At 52.1% G+C, this 13,437-nt stretch overlaps 1 protein-coding gene across 6 annotated transcripts in view; it reads left to right on the top strand.

The window, feature by feature from the left end:
- The window catches only part of ACTN1 (actinin alpha 1), a 107,333-nt gene that overhangs the window by 83,967 nt on the left and 9,929 nt on the right, over positions 1-13,437 (top strand). For all 6 annotated transcript variants that reach the window (XR_003120518.1, XM_025392537.1, XM_025392540.1 and 3 more), the window contains exons 9-14: positions 4,666-4,758; positions 6,127-6,357; positions 8,126-8,273; positions 11,635-11,785; positions 12,338-12,446; positions 12,903-13,043. Coding sequence is in view for 5 of the 6 variants with exons in the window: in XM_025392537.1 (XP_025248322.1) it covers positions 4,666-4,758; positions 6,127-6,357; positions 8,126-8,273; positions 11,635-11,785; positions 12,338-12,446; positions 12,903-13,043 (873 nt within the window). In the remaining variant the exon portion in view is untranslated. The remainder of the gene's footprint in view (positions 1-4,665; positions 4,759-6,126; positions 6,358-8,125; positions 8,274-11,634; positions 11,786-12,337; positions 12,447-12,902; positions 13,044-13,437) is intronic.

The following is a 13,437-nucleotide window of genomic DNA, read 5'->3' as shown; positions in this document are numbered from 1 at the left end:
GAATGAAAAGGCAACAGCGCCTAATGTGTGTGTGCACGTGTGGTGCACGGCTTGTGTGCCTGTACAGGCCCGTGCTGTATAAGTCTGTGTACTGATTTCCCTCATTAGATGAGGACCAACTGCTGTTTGACAGGTGGGTTTTGGTTCTAATTCTTTCTCTGCTTCCCTCTCCCCTCCTTTTCCCTTACAGGGACTTAGAATGGGTGGAGAGCATTAAGATTTTGTTGATGTAGCTCGTGTTTTAGAGTTCATGGTCTGCTGTTTCTGAGAAAGAACACTTGAAGGCATGCACTCAATCTGAGAGAAATTCATGAGCCATCTGGGAAAACCCTAAAAAAAAAGAGCTGGCAGTGGCTGCAGTCTGACCTGTGCCTTGCTCTGCCCCAGATCTGAGCAGGGCAGGTACAGTCACAGGACTGCCTGCCACCAAGGTTGTCTTGAGTAGCAGAAACTTGAACATGAGGGTCTGTAGGGGGAAGGCTTAGCAAGGCCTTGGGAAGGGGCAGGCAGTGTTGTGGAGGGAGGTGACCACAGCTTGTGCAAGAAGCTTCGGGGTGTGCAGGCGGAGCCTGCGGCAGGAGAGGAAGCTGGCAAGGTGTGGGCTGCCTGAGGAAAGGGGCCAGTTCCCCTCTGCCTGGTCACCCACCCTGGCCCACTCACCACAAGGAAGCTCGGATGCCTGGTCTGAGATCCCTGCTGATCTGGAGCTCTCTTAGCAGGAACCCTGGGCTTGGTGGCTGACTCAGGACAGAGGGAAAGACTGGCAGTGGACAGCTGTGGGAAGAAGAAAAAAGCAGGTCCAGCTAGATTTGGGAACGTTTTGGCTAAAGATGACATAGATGAGATCCTCGTAGCATTCATGTGAATCTGTGGGTGGTGGGTGGCGGAGCCACAGCACATCATCTGGCCATGTTTGGGTGTTTTGATGTCACCTTGAAGACAGTTCCTCTCTAGACTGTGCCTGTATCAGGCAATCAGATGCTGACTATTAGGGTAGCAGTTTGGCTTGGGATAGCTAAGTACTCGGGGATAATAATAGTTCATATCTTTTAAAAAATAACTCGAATATACAACAAAATGTATTGTATGTTAAGTTGTATAATAGCACAGCCTAAAGTAGGCCACAAAAAAAACATGAAAATTCGGGTTGGGCGCATTGGCTCACACCTGTAATCCCAGCACTTTGGGAGTTGAAGCTGGTGGATCACCTGAGGTCAGGAATTTGAGACCAGCTTGGCCAACACGGCAAAACCCCATCTCTACTGAAAATACAGAAATTAACCAGATCTGGTGGCACGCACCTGTAATCCCAGCTACTCAGGAGGCTGAGGCAGGAGAATGGCTTGAACCCTGGAGGCAGAGGTTGCAGTAAGCCAAGATTGTGCCATTGCGCTCCAGCCTGGGTGACAGAGCAAGACTCTGTCTCAAAAAACAAACAAAATAAAACAAACCAAAACGACCATGAAAATACCAACTAAGGGAAAGGAAACACAGATTTCTAATAGTCTTTTCCTTTGGCACTTGGAAGCAACATTTTGCTCATTTCCAGAGAATATTTTCTGAACCCATCAATTATCTGTTGCATCTGTTACACTGTCTCACGTCAGGGCGCCTGGTTCTTCTTGCTGGGGTCCAGAGAGGCCCATCTCCTCTTCAGGAATAGCCTGAAGCCAGGGCTCTCCCGGGGTTCTCTTCTGAAGTTGCTTCTGAAGCTGCTTCAGTTCCTGAGGTTCTCAGGGAAGGAATCTTTCCTCCCCTAGAACAAATCTCTCCTTTGAACTTCTGGACTAAAGCGTCTTTGAGATTCTTTATGTACTTGGTGGTTCTGGGTGCCTCTCTCCTAGATCCCTGAGAGTTCATGGGGTTCTTGTAGCCATGAGAGGAAAACGCTAGAAAACCAGGAATTTGAGGTGATGGGGAAGGCCTGTCATCCCTAACAGGCTTTTCTTCTGCTCCCGGGACCATGTCCCGTGGGCCTGACTAAGACTGGCCTTCCCAGCTGACCTCATCTTACTTCTCAGACTGAGGCTGGTGGGTGATGAAGCTGCTTTCATCAAGGGACCACTGTGGAAGCAGGTCCAACTCACCACCCAGTGGGCTTCTCTGGGGTGCAGCCTGCCTGTTGGGGGAGTCAGGCTGCGAGAGAAAGGGAAAGGATGAGGTTCTGAGGATTCTGCCAGGGTTTTTTTTTTTTTTTTTTTTTTAGAAAAATCAAATCTGGACTTCAGGAACCTGCTTTCTAGAGGTACTGTAGGAGCTGGGCTGTCCCTCAAGGGAGCCCCGCTGGAGTCTGCAGGCTGGCCTGCCATACAGAAAGCGCTCTCATGTCTCCCGTGGTACTTGTGTGTTATTTCTGAAGGCTGATTCACTGGTTATAATGGATGGTATTCTCAGTCAGTCTCCTTCCGGAGAGGCCAGCCTGGGAGCAGGTGGCTGAGACTCGGGCTTGGGAACGCGGTTGGATCTTTGTGGAAAGTCCCCAGGAGGCCCACCCGGAATCTCCCCCAGACTTCATCCAGAAGGGAGCGCTTCTGACCCTGACCCTGACCCTGACCCTGGAGTAGTCAGCAGGCTCTTAGGGATGGGCGAGGCTCTTGCGATCCCACAGGACACATGTAAAATCCCATGAATGCAGACCTCAGTCCACCAGTTTGATAAATTGGCACACATCAGAGTTTATGACCCTTGAGCCGATGGATCAGGAGAGTAACAAAGTGAGGGTGGCTTTATCCAAGAAAATCACAGCTACAATTGCTTCGTGCCAGTGATGAGTAGCTGCCAAGGAGTTTCAGCTGTTTGAGTGGCACATCTCTGGCATAGTCTGCAGGGGTGGCACATCCTCACCAAAACATCAGCCTGGAGGAGGACACACGGGTCTCTCCACAGCCCCCTGCCCCAGCCTTCAAGGGAAGTAGTCTGGGGCTTCCAGCAAGTTGCTCCCCAGCCAGCCCCATGAGGCTGCTGGCCTGGTTCCCATGGCCCCGCTTGCTTTCTGGGGCTCCACGTCTCCTGGGCAGGCCTGAGGAAAAGCATTTCCGTCCTCGTTGCTTCTTGGGATTCCCCATGGGTGCTTGTTGGTTCTTGAGAGAAATGGCGATCAGTCAGGAGTTGTGGATGAGAAGCAACCATGGCATCTCCAGGATAGGGTTGAGTTGGGGGTAGGGGGTGAGGGCCTAAGGATGTGACTCCCTGTCTCAGTTTCTTGAGGCCCAGGACTCAAAGTCCCCACCTCAGGGGACTCTTAGACCACCCTCTGGCCACTCCCACCTTCTCCTTATTGCTTCTCCCAACCCACTCTGACACCTTACTCTGCAGGGCGTGCCTGCCTTGACCTCCCTGACTGTTTCTGACAGGGCCTTTAGGATGATCTCATTTTGCCCCTAACCCCCTGCCCCACACACCCCCGCACAGTCATCCACAAAGCACATGATTTGGTGGGTGGATGTCTTATTCGAGAAGTTCTTCAAGGAAAAAACATTTCCATCTTCCATCTTAGTCATTCCTTCCAATTCTAAGCACACTCATTCTCAGGAAGTTCTTCCTTACGACCAGCCTCAGTTCATCTTGCTACAGTTGAAACCTGTTTTGTTGTGTTCATCAACCAGTTGTGAGGTCCTGTCTTTCAACCCGTTAATCCAGGGATCATTTTTCATCTGCAGGACACCCTTCTCCAGGGTCCCAGGAGATACTAGCTTCTCCCACCCCCAGGCTGTCTTCCTTTCTACCCTCTGGCCCCCAAAAGGCTTTGAGTTCACTTCTCCCTTGGCGTAAGGTTGGAATGTATGCAAGAACACCGCTGGATTTTAAAACCACCTGTTTGAAGTGGACTCAGGAATGCTGGGTCCCTGCTGGTGTTAGGGGTACAGTAGCCCCCACAGCTGCAGAAGGCGCTCTCCCACTAAGGTTTCTTGGTCTTTGCCTGGGTTGCCATTCAGTCCCTTTCCCTTCGCTTCCCTTTGCTGCTGAGGCCTGTCTTGGGTCCCTGCTAGCCCGGCACACAGCGCATGATGTGTGCTTAGCTGTCCCAGAGGGGCCTGCGCTGGGCTTGCTGGGCATTGTGTCCATACTTGGTTGATCTGGAAGTCTGGACTTGGGTGCAGTAGAGGGGTCCCTCAGTTTTCTCTAAAGTGCTTCAGGCTTTGGGCCAAGAGTCTTGGGAGATTCTGCAGGGATCCCGAGAGGTCCCACGATTTCTCAGTCAGCACTTTATCCCAGGACTCCCAGATTTGAATTCCCACATCTCTTAAGATCCTGGAAAATCCAGCCAGAGGCCCTAAGCCTTGGAATTCCAGTGCCTCCACTTGGAATTCCAGGATGGGCATGAATTTTCTCACCTCTCCGCCTGACCTGAGCATTTTGATTGTATCAGTCATTGGATTAGTTTCTTCCCAACCTGCAGGTTGGGCCTTAAACTCAGGCTGTTCTCCAGGGGCCCAGTTCAGCCACCAAGACCTCTGTCCAGGCTCACCTGACCCATGGGACCTGGACATGGGCTGGCAAGGAGGATGGTAAGGAGAGAGGAGGAATGTGGCCTCACAGCCTTCTTAACCCCCTTCCAATCACAGGGAGCTGCAGGGATGGGAGGGGCTTTGTCAGCACAGGTGTGTACCAGGTGCCCCTGCTGCTGGGGCTGGCTGGTCGTGACTCTCTCTGTCTTGTTGCCAGGCGGAGACAGCAGCCAATCGCATCTGCAAGGTGTTGGCCGTCAACCAGGAGAACGAGCAGCTTATGGAAGACTACGAGAAGCTGGCCAGTGATGTGGGTACCCCCTGGGTTCACCTGGCCTGTCTCTAGCAAGAGTCAGTCCCCTAGAACGTGTACCTCCAAATCTTTCCTTGGAGCATAGTCCCAGGCTGGTATAGTCTCTGATCCCAATATAGCTAGTCCAGGGCAGCCTGAGCTCTGTTGTGGCTCTCCCAGAAAGTAGTGAGGTGGGGGCAGAGGCCGGTCCCTGAGTCATCATGAGCCTAGGATATCCCTTTGCCTCTCAGGGTCTTGTTTTTTTCACTTGTCAAGTGAGAGTTGAGCCAGGGGATGTCAGAGCCCTTTCCAGCCTGGTGTACTTTTAGTCTGTGAGTTTTTCTTCAATGAGAGAAGGAGCACATCTGGTTGTAAGAGGGTGAGGGTAGGGCTTTTGGTAAATTAGTGCTGGCTCAGGCTAGCATAGCAGCTACCAAACATAGCGGCTGTCCCCTACTTTTCAGGGGACAGGATCACGCAGTGCTGGGTTTCCTGTTCTGCCATTGGCTACATTTGGGTTAAGCCTCCTTTTCTTGAAAGAATTCAGCCCTTTGAGCTGCTCAACCCAGGCTCTTGGGGGATCTGCTGCCCAGCATAGTAAGAACCCAGGTTCTGGAGCCCAAGTACCTGGGTTTAAATTTCTGCCATTCCAGCCAGGTCACCTTGGCAAGTTCCAGGACCTGGTAGGGCCTTGGGTGCCTCCTCTGTAACATGCAGATGACCACAGCCCTTAGCTTCGTAGTGTTTCTGTGATGATTCAGATGAGTCCATGTGTGTGATGTGCCTGGCCCCCTGCAGGTGTTCAGTGTATTCCTATTGTCATGTGCACCCCTCCACCTTCTCCACCACCATCACCTTGGCTCAAGGAAAACAGTCCAGGCCGTGCCTGCTTGTGCTCCAGGCCAGCTCTCTGCCCAGAAGCCAGCCTCTTCCCTTTTAAGTCAGAGACCCACATTCTAGATTCCTAGGAAGTCAGATGGCAAGAACTTCTGGAAACAGCTATTAACCCCCTCCATGGTATAGATGAGGAAACTGAGGCCAAGCCAGTTAGAACCTGGTACTAAAACCCAGGTTTCCTTCCTGCCTTTTAGTTGCACTATTTTCACACCAGGTCTATGGGTCTTCCCTTAGCAAAGCAGGGAGGTTGAGTGATGTGACTGTGAGTCGATGTACTCTAGTAGCCAGGCTTCACGAAGCCTGTGGTTCTCAAAGGGAACACCCTGGAAGCTGGCTTCATGGCCTGGGAATGTCGGTAGTTGGGAAGGAGTGTGCTACCAGGAGAGACCCCTTCCCCTTGCGGGAAGGACTGGGAGGAGAGGGAGGCTGGCTCTAGCACACTCCCTCCCCGCGTCCTCACCTTCTGCCCCCACCGCCTTCCTGCCCTAGCTGTTGGAGTGGATCCGCCGCACCATCCCGTGGCTGGAGAACCGGGTGCCCGAGAACACCATGCATGCCATGCAGCAGAAGCTGGAGGACTTCCGGGACTACCGGCGCCTGCACAAGCCGCCCAAGGTGCAGGAGAAGTGCCAGCTGGAGATCAACTTCAACACGCTGCAGACCAAGCTGCGGCTCAGCAACCGGCCTGCCTTCATGCCCTCCGAGGGCAGGATGGTCTCGGTGAGCACTGGGGGTGAGCCTGGGCCGCTACACTGGACTGCCTCCACCTCTGAGCTGCTCCTAGTCGTGGTCAAAGTCAGCTTTATGGGGGTGGGGATGGGTGTGTTTGCTTCTGCCTACATACACTGCTCCAGAAGTCACATCCCCCTTCCCGTATCACCCAGGCACAAGCCCGAACTCGGCCATGTGGGGCGGCCCCCTCTGCCCACACCATTCTGGGTCAGGCTTGCCCTTCCAGACCCCTGAGCATCTACTCCAGACCTCCTTCTCACAAAAAATCATCCCTGTGAACACAATGCTTTTTGATACCCTGAACAAAACAGGGCATAATTGAATCACAGTCAAGTTGATTTCTACTTACATGGAATCTTAAGTAGTTAAAAAATATTATTACTTAAGTAATAGTTTCGTGGGTTTTTTGGGTAGTATATTTCAAGGATACAAATAAGCAAAATACAGAACAGAGAAATTACTGAAGATCTTACTACCTAGTATCAACTTTAAAAAAATGATTTTAATCTTTTTGGTTTTTTCATGTAAATATTTGAGGGAATCCTAAAGCGTATGTATTTGAAATTAAACATTTTTCCCCATTTTTGTACTCAAGTGTGCACTGACAGATAACTAAAGCATGTTTTATATAATAAGCTGCTTTAAAAAAAAAAAAACAACTCCAATCTTACATTGTGTTCTGACCAGCTTTCCATGTCATAAAATACTCTTCTTTTAGGTTATTTTTGTTATTCATCCCCCTTGACATTGTCCCCACAACTTAGGGAAAAATTGTATAAGCCAGAGAAACACCCAGAAGAAAATAAGAAATTTGCCATGACGGAGCTTTTTGTCCTTAAGTGAAAAGTAATAGGAGCGTCCCGGGCACACGACAGGTCTAGAAGGGGAGGGTGAAAGGCAAACAGCATTGTGGGCAGAGCAACCCAGGGGGTGGTGGAGGGAGAATACATTGCAAGTGTGTCTGCAGTTTAGAAAGTTGCCGTCATTTCGGGGCTCCAAGGCTGAATCAGTGGCTTTTAGGTGGCCAGAGCCACTGCTAGCCTAAGGGTGCTCTATGAGAATTAGACAAAGTACCCTTTCTGGGGGACAGATGTAGCTTGGCCTGGGGACATGTGATGGGGAGGGTGGCTTGCAGGGTGCAACCCCAGCGACTGCCCAGCTGGGTACCCTTGCACAAACTGGAGGCATGGCCCTGTCTGAAGGAGGGTGTGGGTTGGCACTTGGCATCTGTCCTCCCAGAATTCTGGCCGGCTCACCCAGGCCAGGGTCTCTGTAGGCCCCAGGCTACTGCCCAGAGGCCTGAGTCCATGAACGGATCCAGGACCGTGGGGAGGCTGGGCAGCTCCAGTGCCTGCTTGCCTCATTCATTGTTGGTCTGTTTACCTGGGGGGGCCCTTTGCCTTAGCACATGTGTGGCCCCTGTGATTGGATAGAGTCCTGTGGGAAACCAATCCTAGTCAGGGAGAGCCTGGGGCCGTTTCCCCACAGGGCTCTATTCTCAAAGTCCCATAGCTGGGTGACCAATGTAGACGCAGGTCCCACGCCTTGCCCAGGAGGCCTGGCTCCTGGGAGCCCAGAAAATACCAGTGGGAGATGGGAGGTAGGGTGGGGCAGCCTGGCTGGGGTGGATATGGGGCAGAGATAGGGAAGAGGCTCTTCCTGGAAGGCATGGGGCACCTTCAGGGGTCTAGGGGGCCAGGGGACCTGAAGCCTAGGCCCGAGGCAGATCCTGACCCTGTACCTCCCATCCCCACAGGACATCAACAATGCCTGGGGCTGCCTGGAGCAGGTGGAGAAGGGCTATGAGGAGTGGTTGCTGAACGAGATCCGGAGGCTGGAGCGACTGGACCACCTGGCAGAGAAGTTCCGGCAGAAGGCCTCCATCCACGAGGCCTGGACTGACGGTGAGGCCAACCCAGCCTCCTGCCTCCCCAGGGCTTCACTTTCCTACTCTCCAGCCCAGCCGGCAGCCACTACGCTATTCTTTGCTTTTCGTTTGTTTCATTTGGTCCCTTACTAGTTCCATGGCATTAGGCAAGTTCATTAGCCTTCTGGTTGCCTCAGCTTCCTCATCTGTAAAGTGGGGATAATAATAGTACCAACCTCACAGGCTTATAAGAATTTAATCAGTTAATACATAACGAAGTTCTGAGGGGAGTTCCTGCATAGTGCAGTGCTGTGTGAATGTTCACCTTGCAGTCAAATGCTCTACCACCTGAGTGTTCACTTTGGTTTTTTGTTTTTTGGGGGGGTTTTTTGAGACGGAATTTTGCTCTTGTTGCCCAGGATCGAGTGCAATGGCGGAATCTCGGCTCACTGCAACCTCTGCTTCCCAGGTTCAAGCAATTCTCCTGCCCCAGCCTCCCTAGTAGCTGGGACTACAGGGCCTGCCACCATGCCCAGCTAATTTTTGTGTTTTTAGTTTCACCGTGTTGGTCAGGCTGGTTTTGAACTCCTGATCTCAGGTGATCCACCTGCTTCTGCCTCCTGAAGTGTTGGGATTACAGACGTGAGCCACTGCACCCAGCCGTATAATGTCATCTTAAGGAATTGTGTCTGCAAAGACCCTATTTCCAAATAAGGTTCCATCTTGAGGTTCTGGGTTGACATGAGTTTTATGGGGGACCCCATTCAACCTAATTCAGCCTCCTCATAGGGTTGTTGTGAGGCTTCAGTATTATAGTACATGTCATGTTTATGGTTTTCATCTGTTCAGTTCTTTTTCCTGTATTTCCTGGCCTCCAATTACAATGAACCGGCCTTTGCCTTAGCACATGTGTGTCCCTGTTACTCCAACCTTGAGGCTCTTGGGGACGTGTCTGGTGTCTGCTTATTGGCAGCTAAGGTGAACTCTGAAGAGAGAGGATCATACCTAGGATAGTGTTTCCCCAGAACCTGGACCATGGCTGGAGGTGGGGAACAGGCTGCCCATCTGCTGGGGCCCCTCTGGCCATTTCAGCTGGAGTCTGGGGCAGACCCATTGGCCGGCGGAGCTCAGTGCCCTAAGACTCCCCCATTCAGCCCTGTTTTGTACTCCTCAGACCTTAGGTTGGAGATGAGAAGGAAGAACCATACCCCAAGGCCATTTGGGAGTGGCTTGGCTTGGTGTAGGGCAGCGGTCCCCAGCCTTGTTGGCACCAGGGACCAGTTTCATGGAAGACAGTTTTTCCACGGAGTGGGGAGGAGGCAGATGCTTTCAGGATGGCTGTTCTACTTCAGATCATCAGGCATTAGATTCTCATAAGGAGCACACAACCTAGATCCCTCGCATGTGCAGTTCACAATAGAGTTTGAGCTCCTGTGAGAATCTAATGCCGCCCCTGACTCAACAGGAGGTGGAGCTCAGGTGGTAATGCTCACCCACCTGCTGGCTCACCTCCTGCTGTTTGGCCCAGTTCGTAACAGGCCATGAACTGGTACCAGTCTATGGCCCGGCGGGTGGGGACCCCTGGTGTAGGGATGGAGTGTGCTTGACTGGCTAAGGGGGGTTGGGTCTAGTTCCCCTTTGTAAGTAAAATGCTGGGCTTTGCACACAATGGTAAGAGGTTGCTGCCCCCACTTCCACTGTGTGTGCGTGGAGTTATTTATCCAGGCGTGGACAGGGCAGAGTGGAGGAGGGATAGTGGGGATTGCACTGATTCATCACCTGCTTCTATTGGGTCCAGCTCACAGCCAAGGTACAGAGCAAAGATTGACCTTGTCGGCTTGCCAGCCACCAGCAGGGGCACGAGAAGTGCTGGCATGCTGGCACAGCCTCTGGGGAAAGCAGTTTGGCTACATGTATTCACGTCTACCAAGTTTACTACACTCTAACCTGGGAATTCCATTTCTTGAGACTGTCTAAAGAATCCATCCTGAACATGGAGACATCTGCGCTAGGGCAAGCCGAGGGGCCCAGCACCCCACAGTAGGACAGTGAAGGGTTAGGGCAGTGGACGTGCAGCCTTTCAGCAGACGTCTGCATGAGAAGACTGTGGAGCCAGGGTAGAAATTCCAATAATGTGCTCTAATTTTTTTTTTTTTTTTTGAGACAGAGTCTCGCTCTGTCACCCAGGCTGGAGTGCAGTGGCACGATCTTGGCTCACTGCAACCTCCAACTCCCTGGTTCAAGCGATTCTCCTGCCTCAGCCTCCCAGGTAGCTGGGATTACAGGCGTGTGCCACCATGCCCAGCTAATTTTTATATTTTTAATAGACATGGGATTTCACCATGTTGGTCAGGATGGTCTCGATCTCCTGATGACCTCGTGATCTGCCCGCCTCAGCCTCCCAAAGTGCTGGGATTACAGGCGTGAGCCACCACGCCCGACTAATGTGCTGCTAAATATTTTAAAAGCAGGAAACATAATTTATATATGCCCAAAGCGTTCACAGAATATCCACATAAGGAAAGACTGAATAGGAGTGGATAAGTAGGCTTACCTATAATTTTTTCTAAACTTGATGTATTACCATTCTGTTTTAAAGAAGAAAGAGCAGGAGGCAGGAAAGAAATGCCGCCCGGGGACACAGCCTTGGCTCCCAGCCCAGCCTTATTTTTTGAGACAGGCTGAGCATCCCAGCAGCAGAGGGCTGGGTGTGTGAGTGAGGGAGGCCGGGCCAGCCCCCGTCCGGTACCTGTCAACTTCACAAGGCAGCTGGTGAGCATCGTCTAACAATGACTGTGGGAGGTCATTTCTTGTTCCTGCTTTCCTCCTGTGGAAACAAATTTAAGAAACGCAAGACCTGCTCATGCCCTGTAAAGAGAGGACAGTGTGTCTGAGGGTCAGAGAAGGCACTAGCCACTGTCGAATTCTGTACAGAGTGCACTGGACACACCGACCCAGGGAAGGGGCTCCTGCAGGGCTGCTGGCAGCCAGTGACAGTAACTGGGGACATTCTAAAGGCAGGGTGCCCCTGAGGTGCTTGGGTTGTTTTTTTCCTGGTTATACCAGAGGGTGTGGATGGCTGTTTCCTGTTGTGTTTCCTGTTGTGTGTATAGTGTCATGCCCTATGCGTTCCCACAGACTTCTGCATAGCCTTCCTACGTAGACACTTTCATGGCCTTGGAAGTGCTCTGAGGAGAGCAGTGCTTTTCCCTGTTGCACCCGTGGTTGGATGTTCTAGTTGCACATCTGCTTTTGTACACTGCAGATCCCTACACAATGGGCACCTCTGTGGGAAGCACCCCCGGAAGTGGAGCTCCTGGGGCCCTGAGGGGTGGGCGGTTGGGACCAAGGAGATGCTTCTCACTCTTGCTCAGCTGTGTGGCCCTCTCTCAATCCAGGCAAAGAGGCCATGCTGCGACAGAAGGACTATGAGACGGCCACCCTCTCAGAGATCAAGGCCCTGCTCAAGAAGCATGAGGCCTTCGAGAGTGACCTGGCTGCCCACCAGGACCGCGTGGAGCAGATTGCCGCCATTGCACAGGAACTCAAGTAGGTGGCCCCAGATACCCCTACCCTGTAGTGCCCTGTGGTGAGGGGCCAAGGCTGGGCTTTCTCAGCTGCTGGGGGAGGTGGGGGTGTGGCCATGGAAGGTGGGGAGGGTGGGCACAGGTGGGTGCCCAGGTGGGAAGGGAGTCAACGCAGAAAATAAATATCTCTCCTGGTGGGGAAGAAGCCCGGGACCACTGCCTTCCTGTTAAAGGCCACCAGTTCTCACCTGTAGCTAGTACAGGAGCAGAGGGTGACCAAGCCTTGGTTCCGAGATTTCTGGTTGGGCCTTGAGGGCTCCCTGCCATTGGCCATTGGGGTGAAGGCTGGTGTCACCTCCAGCCATGATTGGGGAAGGGGTCTTCTGTGGTCTCCTCTCTGCGAGTCTCCTGAAAGAGGGGAGGGGGTGGAAGGAGTACCTGGAAGGTCTCTTGAAGGGAGTGCCCCTGGCTCTTCCCAGCACCACCAGCCACCCCACTGGCAGCCTCAGGGAGAGGGAGATGGGCCATGAAATTAACCTGGGTCCCCCAACTTCCTTGTCTCTTCCCTCCCCAGTGAGCTGGACTATTATGACTCACCTAGTGTCAACGCCCGTTGCCAAAAGATCTGTGACCAGTGGGACAATCTGGGGGCCCTAACTCAGAAGCGAAGGGAAGCTCTGGAGGTGAGGGGTCCCAGAGGGAGAACTAGGCCCATATCCAGCAGTCCTGAGGTGCCCCTTCCTGCTTCTTGACTCTCTTTGCTTTGGGCTAAAAGACTATGGGTTCCCCAGACCTCCCCCAACCCTGGCCTAAATGTGGAAGATTTACAGGATTTGGACTTTGCCCTCATGGCGATGCCTCCTCTCTTGCCCTCACTTGTCTCATCCTCCCAGTTTAGTGTGCTTTACAGCCCAACCCCAGCCATTTGAGAACCCTCCTATTCTACACACCAGACTCTGGGAGCCAGGCCAGGTGACTGCGATGTGAGATGGTTCAGACACCTGGCAGGAAGAGCTTGTTCTTTCTGCCTGATTCAGGCAGTGCTTCTAGACCTGGGGCTCACCAGAAGGATCTCGATAGGAGTGGGGGATGATTCTGGACACCACTGTACTAACCCCCACCCTATTTGGTACTCCCAGCGGACCGAGAAACTGCTGGAGACCATTGACCAGCTGTACTTGGAGTATGCCAAGAGGGCTGCACCCTTCAACAACTGGATGGAGGGGGCCATGGAGGACCTGCAGGACACCTTCATTGTGCACACCATTGAGGAGATCCAGGTGAGCCCCACCCCACTCCCCAGAGGCTGGATCCCTTGGGGCCCCTGGCCCATGCTCTGTGGGTCACTTTTGTCCCTGAGGAAGAGCATCCCAAGGATTTTATAGACGCAAAACCTTTGCATTTGACTTATTTTGACAAGATAATATATGTGCATGGTCTAAAATAAAAAAAAAATTAAAAAGGGTATATGATAGGGTCTCCCTCTGACTCCTTATCCTCCAGTCCCTAATTCTCTCCCCAAAGGTAAGAATTTGACTACAGTCTCTGCACACAAGCAAGTATGTTTGTTTCCATGCTTTGCACCCTTTTTGTATAAAACAAAAAGTAGCTTTTATTATATACCATATTCTAAACCTTGATTTTTATTTATTTTATTTTATTTTATTTTTATTT

Source organism: Theropithecus gelada, chromosome 7b (assembly GCF_003255815.1).
Source record: "Theropithecus gelada isolate Dixy chromosome 7b, Tgel_1.0, whole genome shotgun sequence".
Classification (NCBI taxonomy): domain Eukaryota; kingdom Metazoa; phylum Chordata; class Mammalia; order Primates; family Cercopithecidae; genus Theropithecus; species Theropithecus gelada.
Note: the sequence above shows the minus strand (reverse complement) of the source record. Positions and strands in the feature narration are given on the sequence as shown.